The following is an 18710-nucleotide window of genomic DNA, read 5'->3' as shown; positions in this document are numbered from 1 at the left end:
TCTTTTAGCTCCTCATTACAGATGTAGAAATGGTGTCCAGTTGGTAAATGGCTGCGTGAGAGAATTCAATCCCAGATCTAACTGGTCCCAATGTGTGTATCCCTAAGTCATTATTCTACACTCCCTCCTATCATGAAAGTTCCAAACTAAACTCATTCCCCTGGGTGTCATAAACACTGGGTGATCTTGGGGAAATCTCATCCTCTATCAGAGTGTTTATATATTTTCAAAATGGGGTAGTAATTTCTGACGTGCTGACATCACCAGAGTTAGATGGTCAAATTAGATGATGTATGTGAAAGGGTTTAATATACTTTAAAGTCCCAAAGTATAAAAAGATGTTATTGTTTCTAAAAATATATTCCCTCCCAAATATCTCTGGTCTCAAATTCATGTCACCATGGCAACCCTGGTATTCTCAATAGTTACATTAGCAACCAGACTGAGTTCCTAAAGTATGAGGCCAAAATACCTTATTTTAATAATTATTTATTGACCATTTGCTGTTCTAAGTGCTGGGGTACAGCAATGAACATAACATGTAAAGCTCCTCATCTTTTAGAGTAGACGTTCTCGTGGGGAAGAGGTAGAAAATGTAAACCAAAATATATAATGCACCATCAGGTGATAATAAGTGCTGAGAAAAAGAATAGGTCAAGCTGATTAGGTAATGAGATCAAAGAAGTACCAGAGCATAATCATGGAAGGTCTTGGCCATCATCATGTAGAAGTTGAAATTTATTCCAGAAGCAACAAGGAACCATCAGATGGATTTAAGGTAATGCGATCTGATTTATATTTTTAAATGATCAGCTATTATGTGGGGTGTAGACTGTAGGGAGTGAAGGAGACTTCGGGGCTACTGCAGCAGTCCTGGCAGAAGGAGTGGTAGCTAGGGCTGTGTAGCAGAGGTGAAACGCATCAGAAGCCCACAGGACTTCTTATGTGTGGCATGTGGGGCTCAAGAGAAAGAGTCATCAAGATGACTCCACAGGTTTTGGCCTGAGCAACCACTAGAATGGAGTTACCATTTATTGAGCTGGGGAAGGCTTTGGGTGGAGCATATCTGGAGGTGTAAGGGCAGTGTGCACAGGAGGGAAATTTAACACATGGGGTTTTGCGGACATGCTAAGTTTTCCACATCTGGTAGATATCCACAGGGGGATGTCAGGTAAGCGGTAGGATATGAGACTGGAGTCTGGGGAGAACAAAGCTGGAGAAATCAGCGTGTGAATCATCAGAGGGGGCAGGCAAGTGTGGATCACTTTCAGAGTGCTGTAGTACTGCTGACATTTGAGACCGTAGAGGGGAGATAAGTGGGTGGCCTCCAGATGACATTCCAATCATCCGATCTTCCTTGTAGAAGAAATGCATCAAGTAGCAAAATTTTAATCATTCTCTTTCCTTGGGGTTTAATAAGGTGCTGAGCCATACTTGACTCGCTATTGATCAAAAACACAAAATGATTTTATTTCCTTTGAATGCCTTGCTTAACCTTTCCTCCTCCACTCTCTCGGGTTCTTTTATTTTGATGCTATTGAAAGAAAACGTTAGACAAATTCTTAGCTCATTGAAACATTTATGTCATTCATATTGTTCATTATACTGCCTAACATTTAGTAGGAATTATTACACGGTGGGTACTCATCTAACACCATGTTTCCACATGTGCTTGTTCACGGTGTGCTTAGTCTCATTCATCTTTTCCTGGTGCCACTAGAGCAAAAGTAATACCTAACAGTTTCATTTATTTAATAGTTGGGCCCAAACAACTTAGCATTTATGTCCTAATGACTTTGTAGCCATTTGAAAAAAATAATACAGTTAAATTGAAAGAAAAAATAAAGTTTCATCTCATTCTTAAATAACTACAATTATTTAATAATAGAATGTGTGTCTGTAATACAAAGGGGAAACCATAATGGTATAAAATGGTTACCACTCAAGTATTAAGGAAATTGAAATGAGAAGGTTGTATGGAATCAAATGTTTGGCTCAACTGCAGACTATTCCGAATTTAATTCCATCAGGTAATTTGTTTTTTTGTATTTCCATTGTTAGAGTTGGAGGTGAAAAAACAGATTTTATTGATGTCCAGAGAACCAGAATGCTTATTAACTGCACTCATATATCCTCCTATCTAGATGTGTTAGGATATTTTTTCCCTCTTTTAACAACTTATTTGGATTCTTGTTTGGGATCGTGTCCTTAGAATTTTTAATAACGTTATTTTGCCCATTTCTGTCATTACAGCTTCTTTGAGTCATTAATTTCAAGATAGTTTCATATGCTTATTAATTATCCACTTTATATTCTTTGATTTAATTTAAATCATAAACTAGTCCAATGGGGAGTCATTTGCTCATAAAGTGAGTAGAGCAAATGTATCTTCTGGATAATTTTCATTACTCACGAGCCTCCCTGGAGTATTAAGTGGTTTATTAACCATTGTTGGAGCAGCTTTAGGACTGGTAATGTAACCTGTTTTCCCTAGAACCTGAATATTTGATCAGTTATTTTCTTCTCAGTATCTAGAGTTATGGAGCTGGTTCTCTCCTCCTGGGCTGTTCTTGGATGTTATGGTATTTAACATGATAAGTGAACCATTGTCCTTTTGGTAAACTTCGTGATTATTCTTTGCTGCTCATACATAGTCTCATCAGCCATGTTAAATTCTTCCACCTAGTACTAGTATCACTGTAGATTTACAGAAAGCCTAAGAAAGCTTAAACTTCTGGCCCATGGCTTTCATAGGCCTTGTGAATACTGGGACTAGACTATTCTAGGGAGGAAGGGGAAACCAGGTCACTACCAAGAAGCCTTTCTAAGTGAGCATTTCTGGGAAATTGTCTAAAGAAATCTCAGAATAAAGGGACCTAAATCTCCAAGGCTCTTAAAACTTGTGAATTTCTTTAAAATCCCAAATAAGTACTCTCTTTTGTACCTAAGTCTGAATTTGTGACTTTGCATTCCTTTCCTTAAAGGAGCTCGAAAAACAGTCTAAGCTTCCAGACCCACATAGCCTGGATCTGTCCCTGACAAGTATTGTTTTGCTTTGTTTTGTTTTTATTTTTAAAATTTTTTATTTAAGTTCAATTTAGTTAAAATATAGTGTTTTATTAGTTTCAGAGGTAGAATTTAGTGATTTATCAGTTGCATACAATACCCACTATTGTGGTGTATACAACACCCAGTGTTCATTACATCAAGTGCCCTCCTTAATGCCCATCACCCAGTTACCCCATCCTTCTAGCCACCTCCCTTCCAGGAAGGTTTTGTTTCCTATGATTAAGAGTCTCTTATGGTTTGTCTCTCTCTAGTTTTCATCTTATTTTATTTTTCCTTCCCTTTCCCTATGTTCATCTGTTTTGTTTCTTAAATTCCATATATGAAGGGCACCTGCGTGGCTCAGTCTACCTTTGGCTCAGGTCATGATCCCAGGGATTTGGGATTAAGCCCCTGGGTTAGGCACCATGCTCAGCAGCGAGCCTACTGCTTCTCCCTCTCCCCACCCCTTGTTCATGCTCTCTCTTGCTCTCAAATAAATAAATAAAATCTTTTTTAAAATTCCAAGTATGAGTGAAATCATATGGTATTTGTCTTTCTCTGACTGACTTATTTCGCTTAGCATAATACCCCCTAGTTCCATCCACTTTGTTACAAATGGCCAGATTTCATTCCTTTTGATGGCTGAGTAATATTCCGTTGCAAATGGCAAGATTTCATTCTTTTTGATGATAGTAATATTACATCTGTATCTATATACACACAATATAGATCTATCTATCTATCTATCTATCTATCTATCTATATACCACTTATTTATCCATTCATCTGTCAATGGACATCTGGGCTCTTTCCATTGTTTGGCTATTGTGGACATTACTGCTATAAGCATTGGGGTACATGTGCCCCTTTGAATCACTATATTTGTATCCTTTGGATAAATACCTACTAGTGCAATTGCTGGATTGTTGGATAGCTCTATTTTTAACTTTTTGTGGAATGACAGTTTTCTAAGAGTGGCTGCACCAACCTGCATTCCCACTGACAGTGTATGGGGATTCCCCTTTCTCCAAATCTTGCCAACATTTGTTGTTTCGTGAATTGTTAATTTTAGCCATTCTGACTGATGTGAGGTGGTATCTTATTGTGGTTTTTATGAGTATTGTTTTATCAGGATGACTCTGTCTAAATTCAAACTCCATTACTTTTCAGGTAATTTTTGAAGCCATTCGGGGAGTGTCAATAAGAAGTGATATTGCCATTGATGATGTTAAATTTCAAGCAGGACCCTGTGCAGGTAGCAGTCTTTTCCCCAATTATATCAGCATGCTTGAAAAGGGTTTTTGCAATAGTCTCACATCATAAGAAGGCAAAATAAGTGTTTTTCCACAATAAAAATAGGGAAAATGACTATTGTCTATTTTCGATTTGTCTTTCCTGACAGAAATGGAAGATTTAACTCAACAATCATCAGGATATTCTGAGGATTTAAATGAAATTGAGTTTTAAGAAATGATCTGAATTGGATAAACTCAACAGGAGCCATACCTCTCTTCAATCAAAATGAAAACAAAACAAATGAATACTGGACAGTCTTAACCATTTCATAAGTTATCAATGACTCCACAGCACAGTACTCTTTTTTCATTTCTTTTGCAAAAAAATACTGACTCAGGGCTTTTTGTTTTGTTTTTGTTTTTTTCCTTTTTGCATATGACAACTGCTACAAAAGTGCAGGCTGTTGATTTTGCATAGATCACTCATCTTAATTTTGGTTCCAGTTAAAAATACAAATGTACTATATATTTCAATCATCTTAAAGTATGCAAATGAAGGGCACAAGCAAAATGAGATGTGCTCATTTAAATCTGCATTCAGTGAATGTATTGGGAGGAGAATAAGTCTTATGGGTTTCTTTTTGAATTTCAAGAATCATAACTATTTTTAAAGTAATAATGTGAGGTGTCAGTAATATCTGCAGAATGAATGCAGTTTTTCATGGTTAACAAGCTAGTCTAAGAAAATAAAATCTTATTTCCTATGTTTTATTCATAGAAATGGAGTATTAATTTTTTTGAGCATTAATTTTTAAATATTTTTACCATATGTGGTAACAAAGGATCTTTTCATGAATGTCCGAGGGTAAGTCAGTATTAATTAATGGTGTTTTACAAGGCAGTGCTACTTTCTTTTCTCCCCCTCTGAACTATTTTTGAAAGTCACTATGAACACATGAATTAGAAATTGCACTCTTTTTTTGTAAAGCAAGCTTGAAAATGTTTATGTACACACACCCAAAAATGTTTGGGATATGTCAGGCAATTTTACTGTTTTTTATAATAAATGTTTTGGTAAGGTTTTGAGTTAATATGAATTCAAGTAGGTATACTAAACTACTGCTTTTTATTTACATGTTTAGAAAATTGTATATACATATTTGTATATCCAAACAGCTGTTATAAGATTACCTAATAAAAGGTAATTTGAAAATCGTTTCACTAGCAATTAACTCATTTCTACATTATTTTTCTTGTTCAGAATATCTCCAGTACACAACGGCACATTCTAATTTGAATTTCTACTCTGCCACAATTAAATTCTTTTTAAGCCTTCCATTAGTGATACAAGCACTGCATACATTGATACAATAATAAATTTCTAAAGTGTTCCATTTTACATAAGCTAACTTAATTTTTCACTAAATTTTGTGTTGTTAGAATATAAACACTATGAGGATAGGGATTCTTGCATGTTTTGTTTACTTTTGTAGCCTCAGAAGAATGTCTGGTATTTAGTAGGTGTTCAACATATAAAAGCTTGTTGGATGGATGAATTTAACTCTCAACATCCTCCAAAATGGAGATATTATTATCCCTTTTTACACAGAAAGAAATCAAGACTCTGAAGAATAAACAAATTATTTAAGATTCCATAGCTGTTAAGTGGAGGAATTTGGAGTCAGGTCTCTCTGACCCCAAAATCTATACTTCTTCCTGTTTTGTATGGCCAAAAACCCATAGTTTTCACAGAGTTTGGTGGTATTCCCATTCAAGAATGTCAAAATTCCTTGGGTGCCTGGCTGGCTCAGTCAGTAGAGCATCTGACTCTTGATCTTGGGGTTGTGAGTTTGGCCCCATGTTGGGTGTAGAGATTACTCAAAAAAAAAAAAAAAAAAAGTCAAAATTCTTAAATTAATCTGTAAATAGTAGTATATCCTCCTGAAGACCACATTAGTTGGAAAACAAAAAGTGAGACTTTTTGTCTCACCCTACAAAATAAACATCCTGAGGTAAACTTCTATAGTAAAGCAAATCAAAAATTTTGCAAATCCCTTAAATAGAGTTGAAACATTGAAAACAGAAGATTTTAAGATGTGAACCAACTCAATAGTATACTAGACATTATTTCCTCACTCTGTTATTCCTGTCCAGAGCTTAGTTGTATTTGCTGAATAAAGAAATGAAAATTGTGTCTCCAGGACCTAACACTGTACCTTGTACATAGCAAGGAGTTTATGAATAGTGACTGAATGAAGTCATTCACCAGCCTCCTTGCTTATGAATTACATAAATCCACCATAATAATCAGAACTAACATTTATTGAATACTTAACTATCTTCAGACATTATTCAAAGAGCTTTGCATGAATTCACTCATTTAATCCTGATAACAACCTGTGAAGTAGATCTAGTGATATTTCCATTTTATAAGTTAAAAAACTGAATTTGTCCAAGTTCAGCAGCTGATATAGTGCTTAGGTTTGAACCTGGGTGTGTTTCACTGCCAAGCCTGTGTTCTGATCCTAGCAGGACTGCCTCCTGAACCAGCCAGCTCTCCTGCCCACTCCATCCCTAATACTAATTTAAACTGTAAGGAAAAGTTCCAAGTTTCTCTCCCTCCAGAGGATTTATTGGCTAAAAAAAATTGTCCCAAAGGTTGCCAAACCAGAAATAGTACTGGTGCCACTTTGGAAAACAGTATGGAGGTTCCTCAAATAAAATAAATAAATAAATAGAGTTACCCTATGACTCAGAAATTGTACTACTAGGGATTTACCCAAAGGATATATAGTAATTCGAAGGGACACATGCACCCAACATTTACAGCAGCATTATCAACAATAGCCAAACTATGGAGAGAGCCCCAATATCCATCAGTTGATGAATGGATGGAGATTAGATAGATAGATAGACAGATAGATAGATGATAGATATGATATGATATGATATATGTATATCTCCACCACATACTACTCAGCCATTATAAAGAATGAAATCTTGCCATTTGCAACAACATGGTTTGAGTTAGAGTATACCATGCTGGGCAAAATAAGTCAGAGAAAGACAAATATCACAGGATTTCACTTGTATGTGGAATTGAAAAAACAATAGATGAACATAGGGAAGGAGGGGAAAAAAGAGAGGGAAGTAAACCATAAGAGACTCAACAATAGAGAACAAACTGAGGGCTGGTGGAGGGGAGGTGGGTGGGAGGTGGGGTAACTGGGTGACGGGCATTAAGGAGTGCACTTGTGATAAGCACTGGATATGGTGTATAAGTGAGGAGTCACTAAATTCTACTCCTGAAGCCAATTTTACTGTATGTGTTAGCTAATTTAAACAAAAACTTGAAATAAAAAGAGAAAAAGAAATACTGCTTGGGATCCCTGCTTTGGGAATTGCAGGGGGTGGAGGGAAGGTAGGGGTTAGTAACTAGTCATTAAGTTAAGGCAGAAGGGAAAGAGGTAATTGTTACCAGTTGTTATTAAGAAACAACGTGTAGTTTATAAAGGAGAACAGAGGAAGGTAAAAGGTAAGTGGATTAATTTACCATTCCTCACTCTCGTTCCTTCTGCAGAATTCACTATTTGGATGCTTCTCTTTCTTTCCAGGTTGCTCAGGTTTAGAAATGCCCTAGTGGAGGACGTGCTAGCTGTTGGGTACTGCTTGATAATTTAAGTAAGCACAGTATTTGCATTTACTTAACTCTTATTTAAACACACAAATGCTCCAAAGACAAACTACTTTTTCCACACAGATCGCCTTCTCTCCTACAATTTGCTCTCTCGGTTGGAGATTATTTATATGTAGAAGGAAGTGAAGGAGAAGATAGGGCCTCCAATGCAATATCTGGTTTAATGTGGAAAAAGAAAAGCTTCAGCAAAGATCTGGTGACAGGGTTGCCTGGGCAGCTCAGTCGGTTAAGTCTCTGACTCTTGGTTTCAGCTCAGGTTGTGGTCTCAGGGTCCTGAGGTCGAGCCCCACCGGGTAAGGCTCCTGCTCAGCAGGGAGTCTGTTTGAGATTCTCTCTCTCTCCCCCCCCCTCCATCCCTCCCCCCTGACTCACATGCTCTCCTCTCAAAAAAAAAAAAAAATTTTTTTTTAGTGAGAAATCTGTGCTCCAGGCATTATACCAAGCATGGAGGGTATGAAGATGCTCACAGGTGGGGAAGATGGATCCAAATGGATCAGCACAACTTGGAGCACTTAGTACAGCGACGTCATCTGCTCAGGTGCGAGGGGAAGCCAGGGCCGGCCTCATGCTGCGGTGGGGGCAGAGCAATGAGAACAGAGACATACTAAATGCAGCTTTCCAGGTGCCTGGATGTCTTCTGTGACTTCTAGGGCTGAGACTCGGGTTCTCTGCTTATTCCCCTGTGGTAGACACGTTTCTCAGGGCGATTTAACCAGAACTTGGGGCCTGGGGTGGGGGGCAGTTTTGATAAGTGATCATTCTCCTGTTGCATCCTCAACATCTGGATTCTTTTAATGACAGATACAGCATAGTGATTAAGTACACGGTTTCCAGATTCAGGGTGTCCGGGTTAAAATCCTGGCTTTGCCACTTAGTGGCTTCATGACTAGGGGCAAGTCACTTACACCCTCTCTGATCTCTATCATTAGTCTGCAAAACGGGGTGACTACTCTTTGTCTCTATGTCTTCAGGTGGCTTTAAAGATGAAATAAAAGTGATAGCTACAAGCACTTAGTGTCTGACACACAAAAGCCATCCCAGTTTATATTAGTTTATATTAGAAGGTCTGAGAGAATTCTTTTACTAGATTGCAGTTTTTAATGTAATCTTTCTCTACAAAGGAATTGTGAGTTTATAGTGCCATCTTAAGGATAAAGCAACCATATAATCTTGTCATTGTATCATGTTTTCCTTTTGTACTAACAATGCTAGGCTCATTTTAAGCAGCAGCTGGGCAGTGCCTTCCTCTTGCTCTTCCTACTCCAGCCGCGATTAGTGGTTCTTCTGGGCTGTATATACACTCTGGCAAAAGTTATCATGCTGAACCTAAATTCTTGTTTTCATGTCCATTTCCTCAAGAATGGTCACATTTCCAATTCTGTTCCCCAACTGCCTACCATACTCAACACATATTTCTGGATTAAATAAACAAATACTCAATAAAAACTTTCAGTTTCATACAAACATGCATGTGGATTCCAAGAATCACAAGGGCTATAAAGATTCTCTTTCATCCATCAACATTTCATGGTCTGAAAATCCACACTCTAAAAATTTAACATGAAAAATGTGTCCTTGCCCGGTGAGGACACTTGGGGCAACTAGTAAGAACAACTTTAAACCTTCTTTAGAGGGCCATGACTCCCAACCCAGGCTGCACACAATTCCCGTATGTAAAACTGGAAGAAGGACTCACAATCCAAAATTACAACACATTTGGTCAGCTGTCAACAGCAGAATTAGATACCCAAGACTTCACAGGATGAAATTTTTTAAAATTTTATTTATTTATTCATGAGAGACACAGAGAGCGATAGAGCCAGAGACACAGGCAGAGGGAGAAGCAGGCTCCATACAGGGAGCCCGACACGGGACTCAATCCCAGGACCCCAGAACTCCGGGGTCACACCCTGAGCTAAAGGCAGATGCTCAACCACGGAGTCACCCAGGTGCCCTGACAGGCTGAAATTTTTTGATAGACATTTTAAAATAACGATTTTAAAAATAGAGACCAAAAAAAAAAAAAAAAAAACCATTGAACACATAAAAGGCAATACACTGTGAAAAAATGAGGAGGCAGATTGATTTTTTTTAAAGATTTATTTATTTATTCAGATAGAGAGGCAGAGACACAGGCAGAGGGAGAAGCAGGCTCCATGCAGGGAGCCCGACGTGGGACTCGATCCTGGGTCTCCAGGATCACACCCTGGGCTGCAGGCTGCGCCACCGGGGCTGCCCAGGCAGACTGATTTTAAAGGGAACCAACTAGAACATCTGCACATGAAAAATACAGTCGTTAAAATTAAAAATGTAGTGGAAGAGGCAAATATCTAATTAGACATATCTAACAAAAGAGAACTGGTGAACTAGAATAAAAGATAAATGTGAATACAATACAGAGAGATAAAGAAATGAAAAATATGAAGGAGACAGAGAACAAGAGCATCCGGGCTGTTACAGTAAGAGAGGGGTTGGGGGGCGGGATTCAAAGGGAGAACATTTGAGACCATTTCAGAATGGATTATGGATAAAAATGTTTAAAATCAGGAAGTCTAACAAATTCTGAGCAATGTAAGTGAAAATAAATCCACACCTAGATCCATCATTGTGAAATACCAAAGGCTGAGAGATTTCAAATGAAACCAGAAGAAGAAGACAGATGACTTACAAAGGAAAAAAAATGAAACAAAATCAGACTTCTCAATAATGAGGAAGGTGTTTAGACAGTGTGATAAAACCTTTAACATGTTGAGAGAAAACCACATCACCTGTGAATAGTATCATTCAGAAGAACAAAATCATGACATTTTCAGACAAACAAGGAAGAAATCATATATTTGTCATACGTATGTGTGTATAGATATGCATGAATATACTTATACACAGATATTCCTCAACGTTCGATGGGGTTATGTAGCAACAAACACATTGTTAAGTTGAGAATATCATAACTTGAAAATGCATTTAATGCACCTAATGCACCTAACCTACTGATCTTGATAGCTTAGTCTAGCCTGCCTTAAACATGCTCAGACCTCTCACATTAGCCTACAGTTGGACAAAATCATCTAACACAAAACCTATTTTATAATAAAGTGTTGAATTCCTTGATATCAATTGAGTATTAGTACTCAATTGATAGTAATTGAGTATCAATTCCTTGATACTCTACTAAATGTGAAAAACAGAATGGTTGCCTGGGTCCGACTATCATAGGTCGGAGACTGTATATTTAGATCAATGATAGTTAAAAGCACCACATATCAACATTCATGGAATGTAGCTACATTAACACATGAAAAGAATCTTGTCACCTTAAATAATTAATTTAAAACCTGAAAAAAGAGAAATTCTTGAGCCAAGCAGCAAACTCAAGAAGTTAGAAAAAGAACAGAAAATCTAAAGAAAGTAGGAAGGAAAACAGAAAGAGCATACATTAATAAAATAAAAACAAACATCTAATAGGGAAAGAATTAATAATATATGCAAGCATCTTGAGAATTAGATCAAATTAAGCCTAAAAGACAAACTCAAAAGACCCTAGGGGCCCCCACCTCGAGAGCCTATTGTGGAGGCTCTAAACATTCCATGAATGTTCTCAGATTGGGCCGTAGGTTGAGATACCAGGCCATCAGTATGTCTCATTCTTTATTTACATTTTATTTATTTTAATTAATTAATTAATTAATTTCACATGGCAGATGGAAGCAGCCAGCAGGTAGGCCTGCAGGACCAAAGGAGCTATTACCAAGCCCAGGAAGAGCTGTGGTCTTGGGGAAAAGTTGTATAAGAGAGACTGTGGCCAGAGGTAGAAGAACACAGCCACCTCTAAAACGCAGCTATGCTCCAATTCCCTGGTGAACCCAATCAAAAGTCAGAGGGCAAGTGAGCCTAGAGGATGCAGGTCATCAAAATCAATCTCCCAGGCCACAGAGCAAGGGATATAGTGGGGCAAACAGAAAAGACACAGCACAAAATCTTTAAATCTCTTAATGAATTTCATCTTAAAGCACTATCTAGAATCTTTAATAGTGAGGATTGTGGCCTCATTCTTTAAGAGAGAGAGAGAACTAGCAGCAGGGGGGTAGGGAGAGAAAGAGAGAGAGAGAGAGAGCCCAACACAGGGCTCGATCCCAGGACCCTGAGATCATGACCTGAGCTGAAGGCAGATGCTTAACCAACTGAGCCACCTAGGCATCCTGGCATCTTTCTTTCTATTTTTTTTTTTTTTTAAGATTTTATTTATTTGAGAGACTGAGAGAGAGCACAAGCAGAGGGGGAGAGCAGAGGAAGAAAGACAAGCAGACTCCCTGCTGAGCAGGGAGCCCAACCTGGAGCTCGATCCCAGGACTCTGAGATCAAGACCCCAGTGGAAGGCAGACGCTTACCTGACTGAGCCACCCAGGCACTCTACTGCCCCGCTCCCCACATCTTTCTTTGGATCTTAATGAGAAGGAATAGGAAGCTTCTCCATTAATTATCCTGTATAGTCCAGGTTTTTGATAAGTAGCATTTAGCAAGTTCAGGAACTTCAGTGCCATTCATAGTTTTCTAAGACCTTATTACAAATAGACATTGAACTTTATCAGATGCTTCCTTGCATACGTTGAGAATATGATTTTTTCCCTTTAATCATTTAACATGGTGAATTACATGGATACATTGTAGGTACTTTTTTTCTCCTTTAGAAATGCCTAACTTTTTATGTAAAGCATAATCTAACTGTAAAAGAGTATACAACATGGGGCACCTGGATGGCTCAGTGGTTGAGTGTCTGCCTTTGGCTAAGGTCGTGATCCTGGGGTCCTGGGATTGAGCCCAGGGGGCTCCCCCTGCCTGTATCTGTGCTTCTCTCTCTATCTCTCATGAATAAATAAGTAAATAATCTTTAATTTAAAAAAGGTTTGTAAAAAAAAAGAGTATACAGCATGTATGTCAATGCTTAAAAATAATAATAAGCACCCATGTACCATTGATACAGCATGAGAAATAGAACATTATCGATAATTTAGAAGCATTCCGTGGACTACAGCCCAGTCACATGTCCATTCCTTGTCCAGAGAGGTAACCATTATCCTAAAACTTACGTTAAGCATTCCTTTGTTTTGTTTTGTTTTGTTTTTTGTTTTGTTTTTTAATAGTCCTAAAGCCTATATATGCATTCTAACAATATATTACTTAGCTTTGCTGGTTTTCAAAATTAAATGAGGTGGGGCGCCTGGGTGGCTCAGTCACTTAAGCATTTGACTCTTGATTTTGGCAGAGGTCATGATCTCAGTTGTGAGATCCAGCCCCACATCAGGCTCTGCATCGAGGGTAGAGTCTGCTTGATACTCTCTTCTCTCCCTGTCTCTCTGCCCCTCCCTCCCTGCCACTCACACACATGTGGGCACACACTCTCTCTCTTTCTCTGTAAAAAAAAAAATTATACAGGAGAAATCATTGTATATATATATCCATTGTAACTTGTCTTTTTTCCTCAAAATTATGTTTTTGAGATTCAGCAATGTTGAGTTTCTAGCTGTAGTTAATTCATTTTCACTGTGATATGATATTCCATTAAATGATTAGGCTTCAATTTATTGATTCATTCTCCTATTGATGAATATTTGAGTTGGTTCTAGTTTTTTGCTATTGTGGCAATGCTGCTAAAATACTTCTTGTGCAAGTGCCCAGGTACCCATGTGAAAGAATATCTTTAGGTTGCACATCTAACATGTTGAATTGCTGGTTTGGACCTCATAGGTACACTATACTACTGAGTGAGGAAAACTGCTTCCCAACTGGCTGCACTAATCTACATAACATTTACCAGTATAGATGAGTGCCCAAAAGATGCTAATGTCAGATTTTAATTTTTGCCAATCTGATATTTATGAAATTGCATTTCGTTGAGGTTTTATTTTTTATTTTTATTTTTCGTTGAGGTTTTAATTTGCATTTCCCTACTAATGAATTAAATTGAGCATCTTATCATATGTTCTATGACCACTCATGCACCTTGGGCCAAATGCCTGTTTGTTTTGCCCATTTTTCCAGTGAGCTGTATATCTTTTTCTTACAGAATCATAGGAATCTCTTAATACCCAGATACTAAGCTTCTGTTTATTTTAAATGTTGCAAATATCTTTATTTTATCATGTGGCTTCTCTGCTCCCCACTCATATTGTGAATTTGATTCATGAAAGGCTTAGTTTTTAATATGTATGAATTCATAATTTTTTCTTTATGATTTATATGGGTTTTTTTGTCTTAAGAAACTCTTCCCTACCCTGTGTTTTTAAAGATATTCCCATATGGTTTCTTCTAAAAAAGTAAACTTTTGTCTATTCTGTTTGTTTGATTTCTCTGAAATTCTATTCAGCCAACTTGCTAAGCTCTCTTTCTCAGAACAGACTCTATATTTACATTCATTTCCTACTGCTGCTGCAACAAATTACCATGCTCTTTGTGGCACAAAACAACACATTCATTATCTCATAGTCCTGGAAGTCAGAGTCCTAAAAATGAGCCTCATTGGAGCTAAAATTAAGGTTTCAGCAGGGCTGTGTTCCTTCTGGAGGCTCTAACAGAAAACCCATTTCTTGTCTTTTCTGGGTTTTAGAGGCTTCCCACATTCCTTGGCTCATGGCCCGCTTCCAGCTGTGTTCTCTCTCTAGTATCAGCTTTCATTGTCACGTCTCCTCTGACCCTGACCATCCTGCCCTGCTCTTTTAAGGACCCTTCTGATTATATAGGTCCACCCAGATGATCTAGGATAATCACCCCATCTCAAGATTCTTACCTTAATCACACCTACAAATTCCCTCCTGCCATGTATTCACAAGTCTCAGGGATTCACAAGTCTCAGGGATTATGATGTGAGCATCTTTGGGTTAGCCATTATGCTACCTATGGCAGTTTTCTTTTGCTATTAGGTCAGAATTCTTAATAAGGCCAGTTTTGGTTTTCCTCTTACAACTCCTCTATGTGTCCTATTTTCCTAACTGCTTTAGCAGGCTAAGATCTCTAATGTACTGCTCAATAGGAGTAATAGAATCATCCTTGACTTGTTCCAGAATTTAAGAGAATACTTCTAAACATTCTATCATTGAACATGAGTTTGCTAAAGGGTTCTGGAGTCACCTTTTCCTGGTTAAAGGGAGGTTTTGGGTTTTTTTCTATTCATATCTTCCTAGAAATTTCGACCATGAATGTGTGTTGAAAACAATTTTTCTTTTTCTGCTTTGATCTTCCTCCTATATTTTAATATGAAAAATCATAGTAATTTATTTGATTTGCTAGTATTTAATCGATCTTGGATTCCTATAACAAACCCAGTTGGGTCATGATATATTTATTTTTGTGAACATTGCTGCATATTCGTGCATATGTCCACAAGCAAGATAGGAAATTTTCATTGTCATCAATTTTCCAAGAAGCTGCAGATTTACATGATTAGACTCATGTATTCTCACAAAGTATGGATAGGATTAGAGCAGAGCTTCTTAATCTGGGGATGGCAGAGGAGGGGGGGGCAATTTTACCCTTTAGGGGACATTTTCCAATGTCTGGAGACATTTTTTGCTGTCAAATCTGAGGAGGCACTACTGGCTTCTAGTGGGTAGTGACCAGGGATGCTGTTGGCTATCCTACAATGCACAAGACAACTGCCTCCTCTTCCTCCAAAAGAATTTTATCCTACCCAAAATGTCAATAATACGGAGATTGGGGTTTCTTCTCATTCTGATATAAATAATCACTATCCTAATTTGTAATTTTGTGTTTTTTCAGAAGGGCTTCAACATTTAGGTACGTTTCAGGGCCCCCACAGAACCTGGATTCTATGGGGAAAAGAGTATTGTGTGGAGGACAGAGATGTATGTGTAAGAGAGAGAGATACAGACAGGGAACAGCTACTGAGCCAAAGTCAACACTAGAGAGAGATGGAAAAAAAGAGAGAAATTTTGTTTTGACATAATTTTCAAACAATCATAGTTACTAAGAAATTGGCCACATACAACAATGTCAAGAAACTGAAGGGAAGTAATTAGTGTAGTATATAGTCTAGCAATTTTAATTCTTGGTATTGATCCTAGAGAAATGCTAGCACATGTACATAAAGACATGTTTGAGGGTATTCTCTGAAACAATGTTTGTAAAAATAAAAAATTGGAAGCCATCTATATGTCAAATCAGTAGAGTAATGGATAAAGAGAATATCATCATACAAAAACCTTACAGCAGTTAAAAAGGAAACAGTTTTATATGTGTCAATATGGATATTTCTTAAAAATACATTTTTTGCATGAAAAACAAAATTGCGTAACCTTACCATATTTTTTAAAGTTAACACATTTATATGTATGCATGTAATATATTTTTATGTAAGACATTTATGTAATGCATTCACACTCAAAATATTACTACGTATTTTCTGTAGATAAAATGCATGTAAACATAAAAATGGCCTTTAAGGGGGGGGCTTGGGTGGCTCAGTCAGTTAAGCCCCCAACTCTTGATTTCAGCTCAGGTCTTGATCTCAGGGTCATGAGTTCAAACCCTGAGTTGAGCACCATGCTAGGTATGGAGACTATTTTTTTTAAATGGTCTTAAGAGACATTACATACTGAACAAGTGGATAGGTGAGGATAAGGTTTACAGCAACAAGATTGAGGAAAAAAATATCAAATGCACACTAATTTAATCTGTACTGTTCTAGTTTTTTAAAAATTTTATGTATTTGAGAGAGACAGAGAGAGCACTAGTAAGAGGCAGGGTAGAGGGAGAGTAAGAAGGACAAGCAGACTTGCCACTGGGCAGGGCTCCAACCCAGGACCCTGAGATCATGACCTGAGCCAAAGTCAAACACTTAACCAACTGAACTATGCAGGCACCCTTGTATTGTTCTAATTTTTAAGAGAATGTATGCATGTGTTTCATGTGTAACTGTTTAAAAAGCAGATAATGGAAAGAAGGACAATAAGATCATGCCAAATTGTTAACAGTGTTAATTCCTTTTTAAAACGTTTTTTTTAAAAAAGATTTTATTTATTTATTCATGAGAGATACAGAGAGAGGCAGAGACACAGACAGAGGGAGAAGCAGGCTCCATGCAGGGAGCCCGATGTGGGACTCGATTCCAGGACCCCAGGATTGCGCCCTGAGCCAAAGGCAGATGTTCAACCACTGAACCACCTGGGCGCCCCTCTTTTAATGTTTTGAAAATACTTTTAATCAATCTCTTTTGGATATTTAATTCTAGTATTTGTTAAAATCAAACATGTACTGGCAAACAATTTCATCTTCACATCTCTGAATATTTACTTAGGGTAAATTTATTAAAGGAAACTACTGACTCAAGAGGCATGAATAATTTTGGTGCTCTGATCTATACTGCCACGTGATACCAAAGATCTTGCTGAACTGATTTCCTTACCAAATTTTCCCTTTGGTGCCAGAATGACGATTTCATTGATCTTTCACCAACATTGGATGAAAGATTATCATTTTCAATTTCTGACTAACGTGGAAGGGTAACTTCATATTTGCTTTGTAATAATTTGCACTTTTTAATACTTTGTGTGAATATTTTTCAAATATCTGTGGCCATTTTAGTTCTTGTTTTATGATTTTTGCTTTTTTTCCTTTTCAAATTTTTATTTAAATTCTGATTAGTTCACATACTGTACTCAATATTGGTTTCAGAAGTAGAATTCAATGATTCATCACTTATATACAATACCCAGTGGGCACTGTAACAAGTACATTCCTTAATGCCCATCACCCATTTAGCCCATCCCTCTACTCATTTGCCTCCACAAATCCTCATTTGATCCCTATCTTTAAAGAGTCTCTTATGGTTTGTTTCCCTCTGTCTTTCATCTTTTCTTCCCCTCCCATATGTTCATCTGTTTTATTTCCTAAATTCCATATACAAGTCAAATCATATGGTACTTGACTGTCTCTGTCTTATTTCACTAAGCATAATACTCTCTAGCTCTATCCATGGCATTGCAAATGGCAAGAGTTCATTCTTTTTGATGGCTGAGTAATATTCCATTGTGTGTGTGTGTGTGTGTGTGTGTGTGTGTGTGTGTGTACCACATCTTCTTTATCTATTCAGTCCAATCTTCAGTCAATGGGTATTTGGGCTCTTTCCATAGTTTGGCTATTATTGATAATGTTGCTATAAACATCAGAGTGCATGTACCCCAGCGAATAAGTATTTTTGTATCCTTTGGGTAAATACTTAGTAGTCCCATTGCTGGATCATAGGGTAATTCTATTTTTAAGGTTTTTTAAAATTTTTATTTATTTATGATAGTCACAGAGAGAGAGAGAGAGAGAGAGAGAGAGAGAGGCAGAGACATAGGCAGAGGGAGAAGCAGGCTCCATGCACCAGGAGCCCGACGTGGGATTCCATCCCGGGTCTCCAGGATCGCACTCTGGGCCAAAGGCAGGCGCCAAACCGCTGCACCACCCAGGGATCCCTAAGTTTTGAGGACCCTCCATAACAGTGTTAGTTGTTTTTTAAAGATTTATTCATTTATTTTAGAGAGAACGAGAACAAGCGTGAGTGGGGATGGGACAGAGGGAGACAATCTCAAGCAGACTCCCCACCAAGCACAGAGCCTGACACAGCATTCAATCCCATGACTACGAGATCATGACCTGAGCCAAAATCACAAATTGGAAGCTTAACCAACTGAGCCAACTAGATGCTCCTGTTAATTCTTGATTGTAGGAAT

At 37.7% G+C, this 18710-nt stretch overlaps 1 protein-coding gene across 2 annotated transcripts in view; it reads left to right on the top strand.

Moving 5' to 3' along the window:
* Nucleotides 1-5501, top strand: part of MAMDC2 (MAM domain containing 2) — a 148385-nt gene extending 142884 nt beyond the window's left edge. For both annotated transcript variants that reach the window (XM_072838466.1, XM_072838459.1), the window contains 2 exons: nt 4219-4303; nt 4451-5501. In XM_072838466.1, coding sequence (XP_072694567.1) covers nt 4219-4303; nt 4451-4515 — 150 coding nt within the window. In that variant the 3' untranslated portion in view covers nt 4516-5501. The remainder of the gene's footprint in view (nt 1-4218; nt 4304-4450) is intronic.
* The last annotated feature ends 13209 nt before the right edge of the window (nt 5502-18710 follow it).

Source organism: Canis lupus, chromosome 1 (genome assembly GCF_048164855.1).
Source record: "Canis lupus baileyi chromosome 1, mCanLup2.hap1, whole genome shotgun sequence".
In the NCBI taxonomy this organism is placed as follows: domain Eukaryota; kingdom Metazoa; phylum Chordata; class Mammalia; order Carnivora; family Canidae; genus Canis; species Canis lupus.
This window is presented reverse-complemented; position numbering and strand designations above follow the sequence as displayed.